This window comes from Poecilia mexicana, unplaced genomic scaffold (assembly GCF_051168715.1).
Source record: "Poecilia mexicana isolate PSO_F unplaced genomic scaffold, ASM5116871v1 scaffold_9, whole genome shotgun sequence".
Lineage (NCBI taxonomy): Eukaryota > Metazoa > Chordata > Actinopteri > Cyprinodontiformes > Poeciliidae > Poecilia > Poecilia mexicana.
This window is the reverse complement of record NW_028263378.1, coordinates 20,582,044-20,606,564: the sequence shown is the minus strand read 5'-3', so window position 1 is coordinate 20,606,564 and position 24,521 is coordinate 20,582,044. Positions and strand designations below refer to the sequence as shown.

At 40.5% G+C, this 24,521-nt stretch overlaps 1 protein-coding gene across 1 annotated transcript in view; it reads left to right on the top strand.

Moving 5' to 3' along the window:
* The first annotated feature begins 422 nt into the window (after positions 1–422).
* Positions 423–24,521, top strand: part of rtkna (rhotekin a) — a 65,347-nt gene continuing 41,248 nt past the window's right edge. Inside the window, exon 1 of the mRNA XM_014988696.2 lies at positions 423–575. Coding sequence (XP_014844182.2) covers positions 462–575 — 114 coding nt within the window. The 5' untranslated portion in view covers positions 423–461. The remainder of the gene's footprint in view (positions 576–24,521) is intronic.

Genomic DNA, 24,521 nt, shown 5'->3' with positions numbered 1-24,521 from the left:
AGGGCAAATTGCGGCTGTAAATTGCTGCCATTGAACACCAGCAGAGGTCTCCGGATGCGGGACAGCGCAAAGTTAGGTCTCAGCTGCGCACCACATGGGGTGTTACCGTGTCAATATGCTGGACTCACATGCAGGGCAGTGTTAGGGGAAATAAGAACCAGCTCTTCCTCGTTCAGCGGCTGGATTTGTCTTGGTTCAGATTGGGGCTCCCGCGTCTCAAGAAACTACAGCAGAGGGTTATAACACTGGATTTATTCCGCTCCTATTTCGCCTGGGACTTTTTCGCCGGTGGGATAGTTTCCTAATCCAACACCTTGATCTGTTTGGAAGATTTTATTTGATTTATTTATTTATTTATTTTTTTTATGAATCGCTCCCCCCCCGTTTTTGCGCTCCGTGAAGCTCAACCTGGACGAGACTAGTCTGTTTGAAAGAAGTTGTCAGGAAAGAGTAAAGAGACGATGTTTTGCCGAAATCAAACGACCAGAGCCACCGTTGCCCGGGGCTCTGCTCTGGAGATGGAGATACGGCGAGGGAAGTTCAGAAAGAGCGATTTCCTGCACACATCATCACAGGTACAACTTTTTTAAACAGATTTTTTTTTCTCTCACACACATCAGACGGTGACTCCGTTTACAGCTTTGTCTGATCGCTCTGGTTCTTTAAAGTAACTTAATAAACAGAGTGCAGATGTAGGTCTCAGAGTTCATCAGTGTTTCGGTCTGTTTTTTCAACACTTCTCATTAAGGCTGTGCTGTTTCATTCTCCAATTGTTTTTTTTTTGTTTTGTTTTTTTTTAATTTAAAGCAGTTATCTCATTGCTTGTTCAAATATTCTTGGTGCTATATTTCAAGCTTTTAACTTTTGTAAATCTTTATAAAGCTGGCCAATAGTGACTAAAAATCCAAAATTACTTTGTGGGAAGAGTATTGCATATGCCCAATAAAAATTAAAATGAGTGTTATGCTATGTTCATGTTATGGTCTCAGATTTGGTAGTAGCACAGCATCTCCTTCAGGAGTTGATCACAAAATGTATTTTTTCAAGAAGCATAATAAAGGAAAGTTGAGTGGAAGGAAAAGCTTTGATTACAAAGATGGACATGCAATTGGGATAACTACAGCCCCGAGAGAAATGTGAAGCGATGTTCGTTCAAGAGTTTCGGGGGGAAACTCACAGGCTGCGAGGTCTGGAGCATTCACAGATATATCCAGAATATGGGCTGCAACTATTGCATTCCTTGGTCCAATGCACTCCTGAATCACAAATGAACTGGACTATTGCTCAGTGGTCCAAAGTACAAGTTTTAGACAAAAGTAAATGTGCAAGTCTTTTGGAAATCTTGGTCCCACAGTCCTAAGGAATAGTGAAATTGCACAGGCTGTAAGTTGTTTAAGCTCTTGTGTGAGACCATTGCTTCATACAAAAAAAAAAAACATACAAAAGGAACCATGAATCCAAATATCACAGTTGGACATACTTTTGGAGATACTGCAGTAGGGTACAATTTTCTAAAATCTTGTGAAATATACCAATTTTCCTAGAAGCTGTAGGTACTGTACTTCTGTGGCCACAGGAGTAATAAAAAAAATCTTGGCATCAAGATTGCTTCTCCATATATTTGTGACAAAATGGGACTTTATCAGAATCTGGGTTATTAAATCATCAGACAGTGTTAGGGTGGTTCCTGTGTAAAAAGATCTTTTGTGAAATCCTTTCACAAATGAAATAAATATTTTATAGTCAACTGTTGCTGGTATCACAGGAAAGTGGAAGCCATTGGTTAATGCAGCAATTCAATCACAAAGTGGCTGATCATGTAAAATCACAGAAGTTGAAGAGTGAATACCTCCAGACCATGTTTGGCCTCCAGATTTGCTCAGGAACAAGTAAGTAGAGAGTTTTTAATCATGGATTGGCTAAGCAGTTGCACCTAAGTCTTTCATCACAAAGTACAATACAAAGCTTTGGATATAGTGGTGTCAAGTATGTTAAGCTGTTCTCTGGAGAAGCAAATCATGTTTCTCTGTCTCAATGTTTTAGTAAAAGGGGATTATGGTGTGTGGCTAAGTTCCTGAGGGTGAGCCTGGTCTCTTCTGGACAGGAACACACTTAATACCGCGGCGTACGAAGACATTTTACACATGTTCCCTCTCCAGACTATCTGGGAACAGTTTGTTGATGGCCTCTTCCCACTTTTGTACTGGACTGTACACCATTATACAAAGAAGTCATTAGAATTGTATTTAGGTACAAGCTAGGTGTGAAGGATTTTGACTGCCCAGCCTTTCTAACATCAGTACTTACTTACAAATGCCCTCTTCAAAATGGCTATATTCCCACAAACACACTCCTAACCACTGTGAACAGCCCTCCCAGAAGACTTAAAGCTGTTATTGCTTCAAAGAGTGGACCAATTTGGCCAAAAGCAAGTGTCTCTGTAGATTTAGAAACATCATACACCCTATTTATACCTTTCATATGGCTGTCCTTGGATGAAAAGTGCTACTTTTACACCATGATTTCCTTATTCCTTTCTGCAAAACTACCATGTCGGCATCTGCTTCACGTTAGTTGCCGTTTGATAGTGAGCCAGAAGTGACTTCCAGTCTAACCCCTAATTATTTTTACTCACAGTCCAATTTAAATCCCATTGGGGTGGATGGCCCCCCTTTCTCTCGGGAACCCCTTCCTTTTACGTTCTCTTACAATCTCATGATTGTAATTCTGAGATTGCCTCTTTAGGCTGCAGCTACTATTGTCTCTTGTTTGAGGAGCTTTTGTAAGTCTTGGGGGAAGCTTTTTCCAGCACTGGGTTACGTGTGGAAGAATAGGGGGACCAAAGAGAGAATAGACTCGGCTGTAAGAGGAGACTCGAGGAATGTTGAAGGTGCAACAGAGTATCGATTCATTCTCTCTCTTTAGATGCGTCTTTTTTTGTTGTTGTTTCATGAAGGTTTAGTCTGTGCTAGCAGACATGTACACCTTCAGGTTATGTTGGTTAGGATTCACGTCACAGGAAAACGCAGTTAACCTCTGGGAGGTCAGGCACACTTCATGATCTATTGATCTGCTGTCAGAATAGTCTGACCTGTTTGTTTTGAGCTCAGTTCTGTGAAACAAGTCCATCCATGAAGTAAAGTGTGACATTGTCAGAGGGTAAAGTCATGTGAATGTGTTTAAATCTGAGTGATCAGGGAATAAAAATTTCAGCTTGTTTATTTTTAGTTGATGTCGGCTCGTTGTTTTCTAAGAGCTTATCATTTATCTATGAGAAATAAAACAGCAGTGCATGGGTTATTTAGGGCAATGTCAAAATTTATTACACTCGGAGAAGAACTGGCTGCACATCGAGATGTAAATAACCTTTAGATCTCGCTGTGTTTATAGTCACACTGTATTTGACTTTCTACAAAATCATCTCTCTATTAGTTATTCATGAGGCTGAATGCTTCCCGTCCTCTTACAACAATCATGTTTCCTTAACTCTGTAAAGTGTTCTGTGCTGGCTCTCATATAAGATTAATTTGTGCTCCAGACTTTGTTGCCAATGCTAATGATTCTCTTTCAGAGGCTGGGAGTTTCCTCTTTGCTCTGTGTGTCCGGTCTCTTTCTGAATGCCAGCCTGGAGCCAGTGCATGGCATCTCAATGAACTACTATGAAAGCACCTTTTTCTCCCACTAAGCCAGGGAAAATCACATTTGAGTGTTTAAGTCAGTGAATAAATGTTTAATGTTCATTTACTTAACGATATGTGTTAAAGAAGATGATGTGTCTGTGTCTACGTAAGGCCAAAGAAGGCCATGATTGTGAATCTCCTAAAATACAAGACATTAGGAATGAATCTGTTTGCTTTGCAGCAAACAGTGATAAAGGTCTAAATAACATTTAAAATATCCTGATGTCACTGCAACAACAAGTTGTCTATGCATTTATTTACATTTCCTGCCACATTAAATGCCATGCATGGAAAAGATGTGTAAACCCCTTTCATTCCCTGAAACATTAAGGATTAAAAATTCATTTTTACAAAACATTGACATTAATAAAATCCCTTTTGGCGCATGGACTGCCACCTGTGCTGTCAACACTTTGCCAGTAGGTCAACACTATATATATATATATATATATATATATATATATATATATATATAAAACATTAAAAAATATTTTATTTGAAATGGAAGTATTCCGCAAAAATTGTGACAGCTTATTTTCTTAAACGGTGATTACTTCTTGACAATGGTAAATTTTTCTGTGTAAGATCACGCTAGTGTAATATAAGATAAATTTATTCAAAGACTCTATACATCTCTGCCAGGACTGCCCAGTAAATGTTGAGCTGGCACTGTACATGCCCAGATTATACAAAAGGTGGCTTTTCTGCTGCTCTTCTTCAAAAATAATCTAAGCTCCTGAACTGAATCAGTCAAGCTGGGGTACACAACACCAACTTAACGGGTCAAGTGGTCAAAGACTGAAGGAATGAGGGACTAAGCAGAATTTGCTGTTAAACCCATTCCATGGCCTTCATGTTGCCCCTTTTACTGCTCCTCTCATTCCAAACACAAGACATCTGCTTTTTGCATCCTTTCTCTCAGATGCTTTTTGCATCTGAGAAATGTTTTTGCTGGTCTCTAGACCCTCCATCCTCCCTAGTTCTGCTCTTTCAGCTGAAGATGACCAGACATGTATTAGGACCTTGGAAATTCACCATTATTATTATTATTATTATTATTATTATTATTATTATTATTAGGGAGGAATGCCCTCAGTTTTCATGCTTTGTCGGCATGTTGCATTTAATTTAAGGATTCGCTACGCCAGTCCACACACCACTGTGGCTAACTGTGGCTATATAGGGTGAGGAAGTGGTTAGATCCACGTGATGACGCACCCGTTCATCCATCCATCCACCCACCCACACTCTAAGCCTTTCAGAGGGAATGGTGAAGCTTGGGAATCTGGCATGTGTGTTGGCTGAAAGCTGTAACAACTCTGGGCTACGTCGAGACTGGATTTGGTGAAGTGCCCTTCTCCACCCCATATGTCTCTGTAAATGTCTGTGTGTAAATGAAAATCTGAATGAGTTTAAACTAAAATAGCAGAAATAACTTTTTTTTTTTAAAGTTTGTTGAAAATATGAAATAGAAATTAAAACTTCCTTAGGAAAAAAAAGAGAAGGTGTAGATAAAAGATAAGAACTACCTTTAAAATTATCAACACATTTCTTAGTAATAAAGGAAATCCACCATTGTTCCAAGACAAACAACCTGAAAGAATAAAGCAGAGCAACTTTCCTGTACTTCTTCCAGCCTTACTGTTATCTGTTATCGTCCTCACTCCCACAATGCCTGAATGAATCACAGAGACGTCTCAACATAATGAAAATGAACAATCTCTGTAAATGGCTTCTTACACCTACGCGCCTTCATTTTACACTGAAAATAGCTAATTTTGAGTCTTCCTCTCTCTCACATCAACTACTTCCACACCGAAAGGTGTTGTCATTGCGACCTGGGAGGGATTGCTGTTTCTATTTTTTGATGCTCCCGTCTGTTCTGTACCACATTTAATCCTGTTCAGGATTGCAGTAAGGGGCTCCAGCAATAACTGGTGATGTACGAGGTAAAGCCTGGACAGATTTATTGCCAACTCATGAAAAACCAATGTAAGATTCATCAGTTAAACTGTTAATCCCCGTGGCTAAATTCTCTAAGAATATTTTCTACTTCAAACTTATAATTTGGTATCATGTTGACACCAATATTCACAATTTGGGCAATTACTGTTAAGTATGGTTTATGGTTTGGAGCCTTAAGCAGTTTCATGCTAAGCAGCCTCTCAGTGTGGCTTCTGCTGGTGTTTATTGTGGCTCGTGAAGCACCGATTTACTAAACTGGCTTACGTAAGCATGTGTCTGTCTCCCTGCGTGCAAAATAAAGAGAGGTCACACAGATGTCACCGCATCAAGTCTTAAACTCACTACTTATTTGCTTACAGGGAAATAGTGAACGATTCCTAGGCTTCAGAGTCTAAGCAAATCTGTGAACCAAGAAAGTAGTGCTCTGTTACTGCAGTGTAGCCCAAAACCAAACAACAGACTAAAGCATAAAATGCTAAGAAAAAACAAAACAAACAACAAAAAAAACAAGGTTCAGAGGCCCAAGGGTCCTGAGGAGTGGATGCACTCTGCTTTATTGATTTCTTGAACAACTGCAGTGCCAAGATTGGCCTGCATAGATTTGTCTGTCTGTGCGCGCCCCCGAGGGCTCTCTGCCGTGTTGAACACTGCGGGGCTACTGAGGAGATGCTAGGGAATATTTACCCCTCCTCGGACCCTTATTCTCAAACAAAGCCGGGCCCGCTGGAGGTTTCTGCTTGGAGGCTCTCCTGGTATGCCGACGGATATTTTAGCTAGCAAATGTTTAACTATTCTTATTACCAAGACTTTGTGTGTACATCAGGGTAAAGCATTGTTCCTAGACAGCTTCAGAATGAAAAATGGTTTAATCAGTTTCTTCAAGCGAAAAGCAAAAGCTAAGTAAGTTCTTGTTACTTCTCTCCAGGTAATGACTGGACTGTTTGCTTGGCGAGTAGAGTAATGCAGAAAGCAGAACTTTGTTTCAATATTATATTTAATTTACCTCTTTTTTTTTACCCTCCCAGCACTGAAGTCTCTTAGTGTTTACAATGCTTTTCATAAACTATTCACAACCCCTAAACTTTTTCTGTTTTTTGTGACAATTTTGAGACAATGCAACTACAAAATTTAATGCTTTTTGTTTGGATTTAATGTGAGTGTCAGTCAATCAAGGTGCGTTACATAATAAAAACAAAAACTTATAAAGACAACACCATACAGTCAAGAATTAATCAGACATTATATTTTTATGAGTGCCATCACCAAAATCATTCACATCTAATATGTTGGTCAATGTTTCCTTTATTATGGTTCAAAGGCAATTCTAAAGAGTTGAGTTTTTGGTCTTGATTTAAAGGAACTCAGTGTTTCGGCTGTTTTGCAGTTTTCTGAAAGTTTGTTCCAGATTTGTGAAGCTGAATGCTGCCTCTTCATGTTTGATTCTGGTTCTTGAGGAAGCAAAGCAGACCAACTTTTACTAATGTTATTGGTTTTGGAAAGTTTCTTCTTTTAAATTTTATTTTCGACGTATTAACTCCAAAGTCTTTGCCTCTTTCAGGGTTAAAATGTGTGTATTTTCACAGCGACCTAAAAATAGAAACAGCTGATAGTCATCCTGTGCAGCAGATGATGTTGAAGCTCAAAAGCTCCAAAGGTTCATTTCCTTTTCCAAGCGACACACATGAAACACAGATACAGGATGTCCTCTGACCCTTGACTAGTCTGCAGCACAGACTCAAGGACACTACTTTCCTCTCAGCCTTATCTTATCTGATCCCTATTGACCGAACAAGCCAGACAAGCCATTTAACGCTCAACTGGAAAAGACGGTAAACACTTTAAATGTAACAAAAATACATCCGTTTTTTGTGTGTTTTTTTTTTTTTTAAATGTGGCTGGTCTATTCTAATATCACTCAGCCAACTCTAATATCACTCCCAGGTCCCTGCTGCTGTAAATGGAAACGTCTTCAGTGTGTGTGTGTGTGTGTGTGTGTGTGTGTGTGTGTGTGTGTGTGTGTGTGTGTGTGTGTGTGGTGGAATGTGGTTTGTGTCTCTGCGGGACAACCAGTGTCAGGACGCCGTTTAACAGCTGAGGGTCAGCTGCTTATGTTACAAGTAAACCCCACCCAGCCACACATCCACGTTCATTTTAACGACAGCGCTTCTCTCTGAACAAGGCGTGAACATAAATAGCAGACACAGGAAGTGAGTCACACCCAGTGTTGCTATTTAGTTCGCACACGTCTGCTTCTTCATGTACGTCTCCGAGCCTGCCCTCTCTCTTACCGTGAAGAGTTATGAATGAAGGCTGGTGTTTAGCTTAGTTAGTCATTCACGGTAGCTGAAGTTTGTTAGTCTGTGATTCCCAGAACCACCTGACATTGTGACTAAGCAGCCGTGTCTCATTGAGCAGGGTCCATTGCGTATTGCCTGACACAGATGGGCTTTGTTCGCCCAGCATGCACTATCTTGTTCGAAGCCATCACTGCCAGTGACTCGTTTAGCAGACAGAAATGGATCGAGAAGGCTTAATCCCTGCACACAGTCCCACTCCCACAGATGTGGGAACTTCCACAATGATTAAAAAATTAATCTTGACTGGATTAATCTTTTAAATCTGAGTCGGCCAGAACATTCCAAGTTTACTGGAAACTTCACACAAAATCACTTTTTGCTGTAGTTACAGCTAAGTAGGTCCATGCTTCATTTTCAAATCTTTCCACAGACTCGCAACTGGAATAGTGTCTGGACTTTGACTGGGCCATTCTAACACATAAAGGTGTTTTAATCTACACCCTCCATTGGACAGTGCTGTGAAAAAAACATTTTGGGACCCTTGCAGTTTTATATGCTTATTTATTTTTGCTTTTTTTTTTTTTTTGTCGCAGTAAAAGTTTCCAGATCATCAACAAAAATGTTACCATCAGACAACAATTACCAGGGTAAACATAAAATGCACTTGGAAAGGTTAATAAGTTTTTGATTCTTTAACAAGAAGGAGACTGGATAAAAAATGGCATCCATGAGACTGTTCGAGGAGGAAAACCACCACTGACCCGATGAGAGACGTCTCCTGTCTCCTGTGGAATCGCCACAGTATGATGTTGCCACCACTGTTTTTTAACATGGGAGTGTGTTTTAATGTGATGTCACTTTTGAAGGTAATTGCACCGGGTTTTATTCAATTGTCTCTATGCAAAGGCAGCTGAATATAAGCCTTAGCAACTTTTTTTTTTTTTTTTAGAATGATTTAGCTTTTGGAATCTGCTCTTCTACCCTGAAATAACTTCTATTTAAATTATACATTCAAAGATTTCTTTGCAAGCCTTTGGCATGTATTGCATTAGTTCTGATACTGTTCATCTGCCTCTAAGAACTGAATCTTTCATCCCAAAGACCCTGCCTCCCTAAGAGCCATATTATACCTGCCATTTCATTACGTTCATGCTCAGGCCCCCTGATGAAGCATGGAAATGGGTCCTTTTGTCATGTGTTTCAGTACCAACCTACTTTTCTGATCCAGATTGTCTTTCTCCTCTCCAAAGACACACAGAAAACGCTACCAATACTTGAATTGGGCTTTTTCATTGGTTATTTCTGTTTACCGGTAGCATAAGACCGTGTAAACAAGAACTTCACTGTCTCATGCCAAAGGTATCTTCTTCCTGTCACCACAAGACTTCTCTGTTAAGCATAAACAAAAGGCTCACACATAGAACCAGATTCCTCTGTAGGGTCTCCAGCACAGTGCTGGACAATTGCTGTCAACGCCTTTGTCAAATTTTTCGTTCTCAGTTTTTTTTGTACAGGAGGAAATCAGTTTTAATCGACACCAGTTTGTATGTTCTTAGGTAAACGTGTAACCTCTCCAAGGACAAGTCATTGACCTTCGGATTATTCATGCATTTAGGCAGAAAAATAAAGGGCAGATCTATTTCAGCCCCCTGTTCTTCACCTTTTCTTCTCTCCTGTTTTTGCGGCTCTCATTTTTCATTTTCCTGCACACAAAGGGGCTCTTTATCCCTTACTCTGTACATCATATCGCCAACCGACTCTACCCTGAGAGCAGATGGAATCAGGGCCTCTCTTTCATAAAGAGGAATGTGCAGTGAAAGGAATCGATACAATGAAATGTTTAAAGGTGCTTGTATGGGTGAGTGGTGGGAGAGGTGTGCAAAGTCCGTTCCCGCATTGATCTGAGGTATTGTTTTTGGTCTGGGCAATCTCACTAAGGACATAAAACGACTGCCAATATAATCTGGCAGTTCTTCTAAATAGTTTAGTGTCTCGAATGGTCGTGTTTTGCTGTGTGTCCTGAATGCAGCAAGGAGGTGGCGAAGGGGGCACAAGTGCCAATGATGTTGTCTGTGTTGTTGATGCAGAACAGGTGTTTGACTTTATGGGACCAGATGGGTCCATTATGCATGTTCCCCCTGTTCCCTGCATGCCGCACAGTATATGCGTCCCCGCCAGCATGTCCATGTTTAAATGTGTTTGTTCGCTGAGCCGGGCGTAGCAGACGGTGGGATGTCAGATCTGGTTCTGTCTTTGTGTTGGTCCTGCTGCCTCAGCGGTAATCTCCGTTGGTTCTCTGCTACTTTTCTGTTTTCGTCCTTACCTGAAGGCACGGGGAATTGGCTCTGTGTTCGCCATAATGGGGATTAGGAAACGTTATCATTCCCACTGTTGATGTAGATGGTGCTGTGTGGATAAATGAGTGACGATTAAAACGGTGCGTAGCTGGGAACAACTTAGGAAATGATGTCATTTTGGCAAGAAAATCCATACCTGGTTAAATCAGACTGAATGGGAAGAAGGAACAATTTCAACACAGTAAATTTGTCTTTTTTTGTGTGTGTGTGTGTGTCTTCTCAGTTCTGTTTGCAACTTTTGACCAGCTCCGTCTACTTGCAACAAAATGTTCATTGGTTCTATGAGATTGGAAATACCAAGAGTGCTGCTGCATCCCTTTGGAAGGCTATATAAATTATAACTTTCCAGAGTCAGTGATATTTTTCTTTCAGGTCATTTTGCTTGAGCAAAAGAACTTGGTTAAAAATTAGACACATTTGGGGTGCAGGGGTGAAGCACAGCCCATTTATTGAGGGCTTGTCCTCATGCCAGTGGTCATGGGTTCGATTCCCAGCCTGGCAACATTTGCCACATGTCTTCCCTCTCTCTCATAACCCTCCTTCCTGTCAAACTACTTTCAAATAAAGGCCACTAGAGCCAACAAAACATTTAAAAAAAATTATACACATCCAAGAATAGAGTGTTGATGTCCTTAGACCACACCCTCCTTTATTATATAAATACACATTACCTCATATGCTTAAATCCAATAATCAGCTGGGACTTGGAGAATATGCAGAGAAATGATGATATGGTCAAAATAATTACCTGTTAATTTGGTCGAGGCTAATCCTTAGTCCCATGTGGTACAAAGTCATAGAAAACTACAAGATAAATTAGAGCCGTGATATCACATTTAACATTAAGACATAAACCAACATTTTCACACTTTATTGAAATTTACACTTTAATGAGAAATTAATTTGGCATGAAACTGAAACTTGATCTCAAAACTGTTTGTCATTTTTCCATTTAAAATTCTTAACTTCATGTTCCTTAGACGTATTGTTGAAAAGATACCCTCAAAATGTTCTTCTCACATGCTCTTCCTGACAAAAATAAAGAAAAAAAGTTTGCTTTTATTCGTCCCTGTCAGTTTGAATTATAGTTTCCTGTGAGTCCTCTCCACGGTTGTTTAATTTTCATATATGGATAATGCAGATGCTGGCGTTCCTGTTTAGATTTTTACATGTTTGGAGGGTTACTGCAGAGTGCACTCCCATGATGCAAGTTCAGATAGAAATGTGGAATAGAGTGTACCATACCATACCATACCATACCATACCAACTTTATTTATAAAGCACTTTAAAACAACCACAGCTGATACAAAGTGCTGTACATTAAAACACAACATAACAATTAAAAAATAAATAAACATAAAAAATAAAAACTCTTACAGTTTAAAAACAAACCAACCAACATACAATTTAAAACTAGATCCCGCTGGAGTTGAAAGCCAAGTAAAATAGATGGGTTTTAAGACGAGCTTTAAAAGTGGACAGTGAAGGGGCCTCTCTAACGTGCAAAGGCAAGTCGTTCCATAACTTGGGGCCCATGATAGATAGTGTGGCAGAAATTGCAAATAACTCTTGTGTGAATTCATTTCTTTAAACCATTATTTTTCTCTATTGAATATGCTGGTGAAGCTCACCTTTTGCATGCCTGTTTTAGCTGGGAATAATTAGTGACATAGAAAAACATTAACATTCTCTCCATGAGTGTGTTCTGATTGTAAATGTTGACTTTATTACACATGTCCGTACTGTGATATTAATGAAAATAGTCGTCTTTGTCTTCTGATGTAGACACTGCCAGCCTGCAGAGGGCGCCATTGCTCCATAACATTTTCAGCATCGCTGTAAGTGACCTTTCTCTGGCATTGCTCACCTCCCTGAACACGTTTTGACATTGCTTTATACTCCTCACGCCTTACAGTCATTAATAGTCATTTCAAGAGATCATTCACACTGTTAAGTGTAAATGAATAGCCTCTGCGCACCTGTCCTCTTACAGTCACACGCTACGTCTGTGATATTGCAGCGCCTGTGCCCCTGAGGGCAGAAATCAATGGAGATGAATCTCCTAATGAGCAAGTTTCTCTTCCACTGAAGTGTCCGCTCTCTCAGAGGGATGAGTTTCTGCAGACTTTGGTAAAAGGCTGAGGTAGCGTTCCTGAAAGTCAGCAATGATTCTGGGAAGCAAGCAAACTGCTGAACTGTCTCCAAGGGTGAAAATGTGTGTGTGTGTGTGTGTGTGTGTGTGTGTGTGCGTGTGTACCTGTGTGTCTGCGTTTCCTTTAGGGGATGATGCTGATGTGGAATCATCTATATATTTTTGCTCCAGTCAATGATAAGATTGAGTCTACTCCCCAATGACTTTGACGCACTCATCCCTTCTTTTCAGCGGAAGAAAAATATCTGCCAAGTGATTTACGATCAGTCCTCTGACTTTTCTTCTACAAGCTGCTCAAGCTTGGATGATTAAGTCTTGGATGCATCAGTGTCTCGTTTCACAAATCTTACAGTAGAACTTGACCCAGACTGGTTGAAACTGATCCACCTAATAACAAGCCAGACTGCTGACGAGAGTTACTGTGTCGTTACATTGTCTCCAGGCTTGAGCTATGACTTTGCAGCTGTCGGTGTGCGTGTTTTTCATCTTGTAAACTGAAAATTGACCTTCTGGGGGGGGAGACGGGGGCGGTTACTCATTGAAAACGTTCAGTTTCACAACTGGGGCTAATGTCATTAAAGTGAACAGATGTCACCCAGAATAAGTCACAGTAAATCTAATGTAATCAACTTGCATTTTTTTTTTTCAAAATTTTCAAATCTCTTAACTCCATTTTTAAATTTTTTTATTTTACTGAAGGAATACTTTAAAATGCTGTTCTGTGTCTGTGTAGCTCTGTAACGCTGTCCAAGCATGGCGTGTTCAATGAAGCCAATCTAATTGCTTTAATTACTGACCAAATTGCTGAACATAAAATATACACGTAAAAGTATCCATAAGAATGTCAGTCATAAATATAAGGAAAACAATACAATCACAATAGGACAAACAGTTAATATCTGAATGGAACCAACATGAATCTTAAGAACAGATTTTAGAGTGGCTAGCTAGTTGCTAGCTCACAAAAATGGATTTTACTAGTCCACTGAGTACTTCATCTAAAGTAAGTGTCCTCTCTAAAACCAACCTTTTCTATGTATTTCATACTGTGTCTCAGGAAGACCAAAACAAAATGTTTTTTCTCAGCTAATTATGATCTAAACCCATCCAAGTTGTGTTTAACAAGAATGGTACCAAGTTTCAGCAGATGAAAAAAAGAATTAGAGACCCAAATAGCAAGCCCTGAGGTAACCCACATGTCTCTGTAACAGAAAAGGATCTGTGATTTTTTAGACCTCTCACTGGCTGTTTTTTTTTATATTGCTGTCCCTTTTTCCAATCTTATGTGTGAAAGAGCAAAAATACTCAGAGAAACTCTTTTGTTTGGTCTTGCCTTTCATTTACCAACTTTGCTCTATGAGAGACAACAGGGAGAACTTGGTGGGGCATAATCACAAACTTCATCAGCTACATCTTTCTACTTATGAGGCAGTTTTGCCACAACCCCTTGCCGTTGGAGTTGCTGTGAGCGTGTTATGTCTATTTATGTCTAAAATGTGTGTTTATGATGCAAATATAGCTTTGCGTTTCTGTGTGTCTGTGTGTGTTTTAAATGAGTGGGAGGTGCGTTGGGTTTAGTTTTCACATGACAGTCAGACGTCTTTGTTGTGGTTTTGGGTCTGGCTCCCTGAAGCCCTGGTGTGTTTCCCTACCCTTTTCTGCTGCCACACACAGCAGGGAACTGAAGACAGCTTTTATCCTCTTGTACAGAAACCTTCATAACCTTCACAATAAAAGGTTCTTTAATGTATTGTAAGATAATGAGGGCTGGTGACGTGGAAGCTGCCTTTTGCTTTGTGACAAAAACTCGTTAGTCAACATTTTTCACTTTCCTTTGTGCCATTAAGTCAGAGCTAATATATATATATATATATATATATTTTTTTTTCATTTCAATAACCATACATTGAATTATTCTTTCAGATTACGAGTTTTGATTAAGCCAACATTCAGCTGCACCAAATTAACCACTAAAAAGGCCTTTTTTTATGGTCATGTTTATAAAGGATTCTTTTTTTGTTGTTGTTTTGCGTAGTTCTAAAGTTAAGTTAGCAGCTTCTTCATTTGGAGAAAAATAAATATGTTTTGTTTGGAGTTACGGTATTGTGTTATTACAAAAGTTGAAATCCAAAAGCATAACCTGTCCCCCGGAAAATAAACTTAATGTTTTAGACCATGATAATTTTGATTTCAAAATCATGAATTTCCTCAAATGATCGGTTGCCACAAGTAATTAGATTTTATACAAATAAAAACTGATTTGATTTGACTGATAAAATAATACTTAAGCGCACAACTTGTTATCTTGAAGTTCTATTTCTATGAAGTAACGGAGTTGTGTTAAGGCTTTGACAAAATTCACTCCTAATTTCTTGGGTGACACAGACTGATGAACTTTTAAAACCTTTTTCATTTGTTATCAGCTTGACACAAATTGGAACCGCTGACTCTGACGTGTTGTTACAAAGGCTCGTTTACCCCGGCTGATTTTTCCTGCTGTTCTCTTGAAGTGATTTTTTTTTTTTTGTCATAATTTCAATTTTTTTTACTTCTTAATTTTCTTAATGGACTCATTTAGCAACTTGTTTATTGTGGCCCTTTTTATTTTGTTGAATATATTTAAACTGTCTGTTTTGATTTTCATCGACGGTCTTTCTTTCCTCCCTCTTAATCAGTCTATAATGTTGTTTTAAATGAGAATTAAGTGTCTTTAAACTAAAAGCTTTCTCCTCTCCTTTCTTGCACTGAAAATACTACATATAACCACCTTCCTTCTGAAACGCTCCCTGAGCTCTGAGTGCACTCCGCTTCCTCCAGCTGATTAGGTGCATGCAGGGGGAAGTTATCCATATTCCTCCACACATCCGTTCAGAAACAACAAAGCTCCGGGCATTGTCTCGAAAGCAGCACAGCCCTTTGGGAGCTTATTATGCATGGGTCAGCTTGTGAAATTTGTAATCGATGTCTTTTCTCAGATTTCGCACGAATGTTCTTTCCTGATCGAACTCTTTTTTTCTTATTTGATCGAAAAGGATTTGGATTGCTCTGACAACATTCTCACAGCAGCTGACTATCACAGCTGGCTCTTCCGCAGTCACATGTTGCTAATCCAACCATCATCCCATCAATGGCTTGTGATCATCTAACAAGGCAGAAAACCCAGTGAAGCTGAAAGGTGTTAGGTCTTTCCACTACTAATCCTAGTAGTACCGTTTTTTTTTTTTTTTTTTTTTTCACCTCACCCTCTCTGGCTCTGGGCCAAGAACCAGCAGAACTGTTTGAGTCAGCTGCCTGTCTGCCTGCCAGCAGGACCCGTCATTGAGATAATAGCTATTTTCTTCTGGTTTTGTTCAGCTTGTGGGCTTTTGTCCTGTTAGTCTTTGTATTTATACTGGAAGGGAATTTACATGCAGCAGTTTTATGGTTCAAGATGCTTCTGGTGGGGTGATGGAAAGCCTTAAGAAGGATACAGTGGGATTATCAGTCTTAGTTGACGCTTGCTTCCAACGTGTATTGCGGTCTGATCTTTAAAGATATTATCCAGCGGTGTATTTTTTCCCCGCAGCAAATGAACAATGGCAATAAAATTTTCAATGCAGGATTTTTACAGAAATCAGGGGATTTTACAGAAAGCACCTTAAATGATGTTGATATTTGGGTCGATGACATCAAAAGAGGCAAATATTTGATCTAAGCTGCTAGAATTAGGAAGTACTATGGAAAACGAGCTTCTTTTGACATATTTCAACATAGATTCTGAAGCATTAGAGTTGTGAGGTGTTCAGCTTCACATTTAACTTCATTCTTCCCCAAGTCATGATGGTCCCAGCCGTGGATGGTGAAGCTAAATCAAACGATGACAGTGAGAGTCATCAGGACTTTAAATGATTCAAATCTGTATGCATGTAAAAAGGGGCGGGGGGACATAGAAAAATATAAATGGATGTACTCAAAGTAACACTGATTGGTTGCATTAGACTGTGGGTTACCATGTAATATTGTTCAGTAGGTGACAAACAGTAATTCAAGTGAGTTTCATTTATTTCCACTGAAGAGTCTAGCTAATAGCTTGGAAAATTTGCTTGGCCTCATCCTTTAAAAGTTTCAATGTTTTAACTTTCATTAAGCTTCGTCTGAGATTTTAAGCTTTTCTCCCAGTTCAGCAGAAGTTCTGACAAAGACACAGCATGCAGCACATGGCGGACACACAAATTCCAGCATGTTTTCTGAACCACTTTGACTTTCGCTGTGCAGGTCCATGTGATACATTTCTTGCTCTACCCCGGGAACAGTAAATCTCAGTCCTCTCTCCAGCTGTTGCTGCCTGCGACAGCTTAGCTGGTTGATCATAAAACCTGCAGGGAAGAGGTGTTTTTGTTGGGGAAATGATCCAGCTGCTTGCCTCTTTGTCCCCTTGGGTTTCCTCCTGTGAGGTGAAAAGCCTCTCAGAGCCTCTTTGTTTCCAATGTTTGCATTTGTAAAAGGTTTGCAGCACACGTTCTGGGGGTGACGGGAAGGCAAATGTGGGGGAATTTGTGTGTTTGAGCAAAAAGAATGGTTGGGGTAAAGTAAAAGTGTTGTCCAATGCATGTTTGGGCTTGCGACGCATTTAATTTAACTTGGAAGTCAGGCCTCGTAATAGGGGATGCCATCACACCTGAGTCATGTTGCTGTTGCGAGTTAGAAAATGAGTTGTTGGAATGATACAGGAAATACCAATGTAACATTTTGTGCTTTTAAAACACTGAGGAAACATGTTCAGCATCGAGAACTGAGGTTTCACAGTACGATCTGTGCCCCTAAGTTTATCAATCCTAGCTGTCCGATGTGCTGAGAGCAGTGTTGTGGTACTCGAAGTTGGTCTTGGTCTTAAGACCGGTCTTAAGACCATTTTTTGATGGTCTCGGTCTCGTCTCGGACTCGACCGCATTTGGTCTCGGTCTTGTCTCGATCTCGGGCTCTGAGGACTCGGCATTCTATTTCAAGACCAGTCGAGACCGCAACTGTGAAAATATCACTAAACATACAGCATTCTGTCCACTTTATTTGTTAACATCTTTGTTTTCAGTGGATGCAAAACCGATTAAAATCCAAGCAACTACGTGTTTCTGTTACTCCCCCCTCCCCTCCCCACCTTATACTCTCCCTCCCCCTCCCCTCCCCACCTTTCACTCGCGTGGCGCTCCAGGACATGCGCAGTGGTTTCCTCTCAGCGGCAGAAAATGTTTGTCTAATCGTCAGTAATGGAATATCGCTGCATAAATAGTAAGAAATCCGATGGCCACAGCTAACTCAGCAGCGCTTCACTTTCACAGACGGTGGGGACAACGTCTAACTATTTTTGTCACTTAGAAAAGTAGCTCAAAGAAGGTAAGCTCCGTTGACGTGATGTTAGCAAAGCTAGCTGTACAGAGACACATAAGCATTGTGATGAAAAAAAGTTGTCACTCACTGCGCTGAATTATTGTGCGGAGGTGTTGACTGACTTGTCGCATATATGGGACAACGCTATGTCCAAAAGTCTGTAATATAGTGAGGTGACATTCAGAAACAGTCGATTCTTCTCCACGGCTCTTTACTTATTAGATAGGACTGGAGTGTCACTCACTGAGAGCCGTTGCTCTATCAGATAGCCATACGCTGTCAGGATAGCATAACATGCATTAAGAAATCCGACCGTCAGAGGAGTTGTCAGTTCACCATACGCAGCAAGTTATGATGAACATAAGTCATTGAATTGTTTTCAATGATAACTATATAGATATACATGTGTTGTCATGGTTTCAAAGTGTATTTAAAGCAGGGTCTGGCTGCTGCTGGAGTCAACTACAACACGCCCGTGTAAAATTCACTTAACCGCTAAGTCAGGATGCCATACAACTGTTAATAACAAAGTGTATGACAATCTACGTCATGATTCTATGTTGTTGATTAAATAAAATCTCATGGTAATGACGTGTCTGACAGAAATAGCCGGTGTTCTATCAGATAGCCATATGCTGTCAGAATAGCATACATGCAGTGAGTACCATGCCAGCGCATGCGCATTAAGTCCGACCGTCAGTGGAGTTGTCAGCATACGCAACAAGTTATGACGAAAATAAGTCATTAAATTGTTTATAATATGACATAATGTGATAACTAGATGGATATACATGCGTTGTCGTGGTTTCAAAGTGTGTTTAAAGCAGGTCTGGCTGCAGCTGGATGCCATACAACTGTTAATAACCAAGTGTATGATGATCTACGTCATGATTCTATGTTGCTGATTAAATAAAATCATATGGTAATGACAGCGTATGCATATCTGAGCTAAGCGTACGACTATCTGACAACGTATGCTGATCTGACAGAACACCGTCAGTTCGTACTAAGCGTATGACGATCTGACCTGACAGAACACCCGTTCTTTGTTCTAGTAATGCTCTGTGTACACTGCATCATTATTTAATTATGTACGTTGATATGTAAATTAACAAATAACTAAAACACAAGAACGAAAGAGCACGCAGAGCATGCACATTGCTCTTTGATTGTTTTTGTTCAAAGTGGCAGCTGTAATGTCTGCCATGGTGTCAGACTACCTGGCTTCATGTACTGGGATAGAGAGTGAAAACAGTCACGATGAGCACCTTCTGTTTGGTTACTTCTTGCTTGTTGCTCCTTGGTCAGTGTTCATGGTTGAGCGTTATTTACCATCAGGGCATTGCCTCAATTGCTATGTTTAATGGTGCAACAGTGGTGGATTCTTATATGAGCAAGATGGGCAAATGCCCAAGGCGTTATCTTTTTAGGGATGGCACGAGACCATCACACTTTTTAGCACATAAATGGAATATTTAATATTGGTAAAATGTATTAAGTATTTAATATCTAGGTGTTTTTATGGGAATATGGATCTTTCAGATTATTTTGAGAAGCAATTTTGATCATATTTTGCATTTTATTGTGTCATGTAGCACGGCCGCTGGTCTTGGTCTTGACTCGGTCTCGACTCCCCTCGGTCTTGGTCTTGACTTGGTCTCGGACCCCAAAAGTCTTGGTCTTGTCTCGGTCTCAATACACTCTGGTCTTGGTCTTGTCTTGGTCTCGGGTTAGGTGGTCTTGAACACAACACTGGCTGAGAGTTTATAACTGTAACTTTTACAGGTTTTTATATGTAAAATAGCCACGATGGTCACTAATATTTTCGATTTTGGAATTCCGATTTCCAACAAAAGTAAACAAAAATGTCCATCTACATATTGGCAATGTGGCATTTTGCCCAGGGCGGCACTATGTCTAGTCCTGTTTCAGTAAATAGAGAATGGGTTGCAGCCTAAATTACGACAAATGCAGAAACTTCAAAGTGTTAATAGGTCACTAAATTATTCTTCATTTATTACAGACACTTTAAAACTCAGCATGGTTTGTGATCTTTGAACAAAAAGAGAGTTACATTCCCTTCACCTTTGGGTCCTAAAATACACCTCACTAAATGGTTCTGGAATGAGTGCAATTGTTATAAATCTGACTCCGTGGCCAATGGCCCGCAACGTGACGCTTATTTCCTGTGGAGGGGTCGGTTTGTGGTCTGCGCAGTTTGTCCAGGGGATGCACACTTCTCACACACAACAGCTGGAGAACAGAAGACGGATGTTGTATTTTCTGTGCTCCTGATATGCTTTTTCTTGTGCCCAAGAAAATCACTTTTTTCTTTTTGTTTTTCTCCCCAGAATCTTTTCCCGTTTTTTTGTCTCAAAGGAAGGAAGTAAAAACCTGTTTCTGTATTAAATATCAAGACTTATTTTTAATTGGGGTCCGTGCCTTATCCGATGATACGGAGCCCCAGCTGTCACGGTTCAAATTCCCTCCATTAGGGCGTAATAAAGAACAAAGCTCTCCACCCGCTAGCGGCTGCGTTCTGCTCTGGCATTTGCGGTGTTTATTGGTTTGAAGGAGAGCAATATATCTCTCTCCTCCCCCTTTTTCTCTGTTTTCTTTCTTTTTAAAGTTCGCTCTTGCTGCCCGAAGCGCGTCTTAGGGGTTAATTTAACGCCGAGCAGCCGGAGGAGCGTCCAGGCGCATACGCGCTCACTGATACAGTGGAGTAGTTGTGCCGATTGCTCCCGCAGAGGCGATGCCCTTTTGTGGAGAGGTTTCTAGTCACAGAGAACACACCACGTTCACAGCGGGGACACAAAGAAGAAGAGCTCCGTTTTAAAAAAAAAAAAAAAAAAAAAGGGCTCCATTCTTCCCCCGCTGTTTACTGTGGGTGTTTACAAGGATTTTTGTTGTGCGCATGAAAAGTAGGAGAGGAGAGAAGACCCCAGCTTGCTCTCACCCCGGAGTTGCCAGTCTCGCGTTGGATGGAGAGTGGAACTCTTGCGCACGAGTTTTGCTCGTGGAAGTGAAGATGAAGTTCCCTACAGCGGTTTCAGCAGGATAGCGGACTGGAATCCTGTAACTCGCCTTCAAAGAGAAGCAATTTTATTCCCCCTTTTATTTGCTTCCACCTGCACAAAGGATGCCAACTGATAATAAATACGCAGACATGGAGGAAAAACTTTGGATACTGGAGGACCTCAATATGATGTACATCCGTCAGATTGCCCTCAGCTTGCAGGTAAATTGCTGACTTTTGACCAGTTTTATTAGACAGGAGAGATGGGTGGGCTTGCATTGTCACATTGTAGCTTTCTGAGGTTTTCCAGTGAATCTCTTTGACAACATGCTGCTGTGGTTTGGACTGGTACATACAGAGGAGCTTCTTAAAGAATGTGTGTGTGTGTGTGTGCGTGTGCGTGTGTGTGTGTGTGACAAACTAGTCACACTGACGCTGGTGTGGTCTCTTCCTTCACAGATGGTAGATAGAAAACAACCCCACATGTCACCCATCTCTCTCTCTTTTAGTGTGTCCTCCTTCAGCTGGGGCTCACACACAGTCCACAGCTGCACGCATGGCCTCCATGACTCCCAGTGTGATTGTGAGTGAACGTGTGTGTGTTAGAGAGGAGGGGAAAATGGGGGGAGAAAATGTTTTAACATGTAAGCATTTTTTTTTTTTTTTTTTGCTAATCCACACAATCTGTGTTTCAGTCGTCTCAGAGGAAATAGCTAAGGAATTTGCCGCTTTTTATTATTTATTTATTTATTTTTCCAGATTTTAAAGAGAAGTTAGACATATAGTCACTGGCACTGTTGCAGAAATTGAAATTAGAAGCTTTGCTTTTTGCTATTTTAATCTCAACAGATAAATGTCTGTGGTGATTCTGAAGTAAAACAGATACAGCCTTGAATTGTTGGTACATTGAACTGCAGTTTCTCATAAATACAACTTTGCAGCTTAGATAAGGACATCTGGACTCTCATAAGTTTAACAATGTAATTTTTAATACTAGTGCAGAGAGATGCAATGTGTGCTCCCTTTCTGGTCCTCGTCAGCATCTTTGTCTAATCTGCTGGGGTCTTTAACTCAGACAATGAGTTTGTGCTGTTGAGGCAGAAGCAGGGTAGTCGGAACCAAAACATTGGGTCAATATTTATGACTCAGTCTAAAAACATGCTACACACTTTAGCATCTTTTGGAGATGAACAACTTCAACCAGTCAGTTGGATAAAACCCTCAGCCTCATTCCAGGCCTTGGGGTCAAGATCAGAAATATAACCCAGATTGGCATTTTTTTTCTAACTCTACAATTTAGAGTTTGAAGATTGAGCCTTTAATCTGTGACTGTGAAGTAACTTGATCACTATCAGGTTGCATGAACCACATCAACTTTCTTAATTTGTGCAGCATCTTTAAAATCTTGAGCTTCAAAGCTACTTTCACATGAGGGTACAGTAAAAATAAAAGCCCTGTTTCTGGAGGGTTTTTTTATAGTTTGGTGGCCTGTAATGCTCTGCCACAAACCAGCTATCATGGGTTCCTTATTTTGTTTCCAACAATGATCTGATCAAGCTGTAATCACGTTAACTGTGCTTTGATGATAAACTTATTTACTGCCCAGACATGGGCTGTGAAAATGCCGCCTTGTCTGATAATTGAATCTCGGGCATTATGGTGGAATGTGGGAATGTCTTTCTGGAGATCTGGCATTGCACTGTCTCAATTTTAGCTTAATTTTACTAAGTCAGTTAAAATATGATAGAACATCTTTATTTAGTCATGTGGGAAAACTCCTGTGTTACGTTTTCCCCTTCAGACGGAGCTCAGAGGTGAGGGGTGTCTTCCACAAGTCAAAGTATCTGCTCCGAGAAGAAAACAAAACTTTGTTGGGTGATTCTGATGGTACATGGCCTCTTCTTTGCTCAGAAACCCATTTCACTTGGTCGCCCACTCTGTTGTTCCCCCCTCCACGCTGCAGTTCTCCTCACTATGGGTGGGTTTATTAAACAGCGAGATTCTTTGTATGTGGCAGAGCTGCACAGCCCACGGTCCAACTGTAATTTCGGCAAGCTGTGGGGGATATAAGAAAAAGAAAAAAAAAAAGAAAGAAAGAATGGGTAATTAAAATTTGCAGTTATTAACTGTAAACTCTCTCTCTGCTGCTCTCATTTTCACGCCACAGCACAGCAGCTTTCTGCAAAGCCACTCCCACCCACGGCACAAGCTTACACATGTAGGTTTATGACTTATACAGACGTTAATATTCACAGATTATGCCACTATATTTTTCAGGTGTGCACATATGCTGTGTAAGCGCTCTAATACGTCCTTTTGTAATTTTGCATTCAGTGGGAAGTTACGTTTCTGCTCTTCAGGTTTTAACAAGTCTGTTGGAATAATAGCATTGACTGCATTCTTCGCTCCACTGTTTTCTTCCGTCTGCCTCCCCTGTGAGGCCCGCTGGGCAGCAATGTCACTTCTTTAATTGTGCATAAATTGCCAAAAAAAAAAAGAAAAACAAGAATTTTTGCCACAGGATACAGGATTTGCCTCAGAGAGGGGTGGGGATGGGGAGACGGGGGTTATGGGTGATGGGAAACAGGAAATGGTCATGTGTAATTATGTCCACCGCCACTGGGAGAGACAACTACATGTCACTGAAACTGCCAAATGAAAGAAACACGTGCACCACTTCCTGTTATCCAATATTCAGATATACAGTGTCTCGCAAAAGTATTTCTAAACACTGAACTTTTTAAGATTTTGTCAAACTACAGCCATAAACTCTTTTGTGGTTTTGGGGGAATTTTATGTGACTGACTGACAGCAAGTAGTGCATAAGGAAGGGGAATGGAAAGGAAATTTGACTTTAAATTATGACTTGCATACATAACTCTGAAAATGTTTTGCAAATTTGTTTACAGCCCTCTCTGAGTAAATACTCTGCAGGAGCACCTTTCACTGCCGTTAGGATTTGAGTATGTCTCTAACATCTAGAACCTGAAACTTTGAACTGCTCTTTTGCAAAACAGGTCATTCCCCCCCCACCGCCCCCCCTTGCTGGATAGAAAGTATCTGTGAACATCGGTCTTCTACTTTTGCCACAGTTTTGCAAAAGTCTGGACTTTGTCTGGAACAATTTGACACATGATTCTTTGATCTTAACTGCCCCATTATTTTGCTCTGAAATTATATTCAGGATCTTTATTATGCACAATGGTGGACCTCCCACCCAGTGTCACGCAGCTTCTCCAGGTTTTCCTCCTGGATTGTTGCCTGGCCATTGACTTCCTGTGTGATTCCGCTCAATTAAAATCTTGTTTCACATCACATTCTGGGCTTTCTCCCGCTGAAGTGGCCCACCAGCAAACCAAAGGATGAGTTGTGATCAATGGCGTCAATTTTCTGCGTTATTTTAGCATTGTGTTCTGCCTGTAGTTTTAGTGATGGCAGCAGTGGGAGTGAACAAAGGCGTTCACATCGTGGCCAAACTTTAGCGATGTGGAAACTTTTGAAACATCAAGAGAGTCCACGCATCCAGGAAGCAAACGTTTCGCAATAGCCGAGAGCCCAGACCCTCTGGACGAAGCAAATAACACAGGACAGGAGACTGCTTTAGTTTTCCTGGATTGGTTTGACTAAACCATTTCTCCCTCCCTCCTTAAAAAAACAACAACAAAGAAACATCCCCACAGCATGAT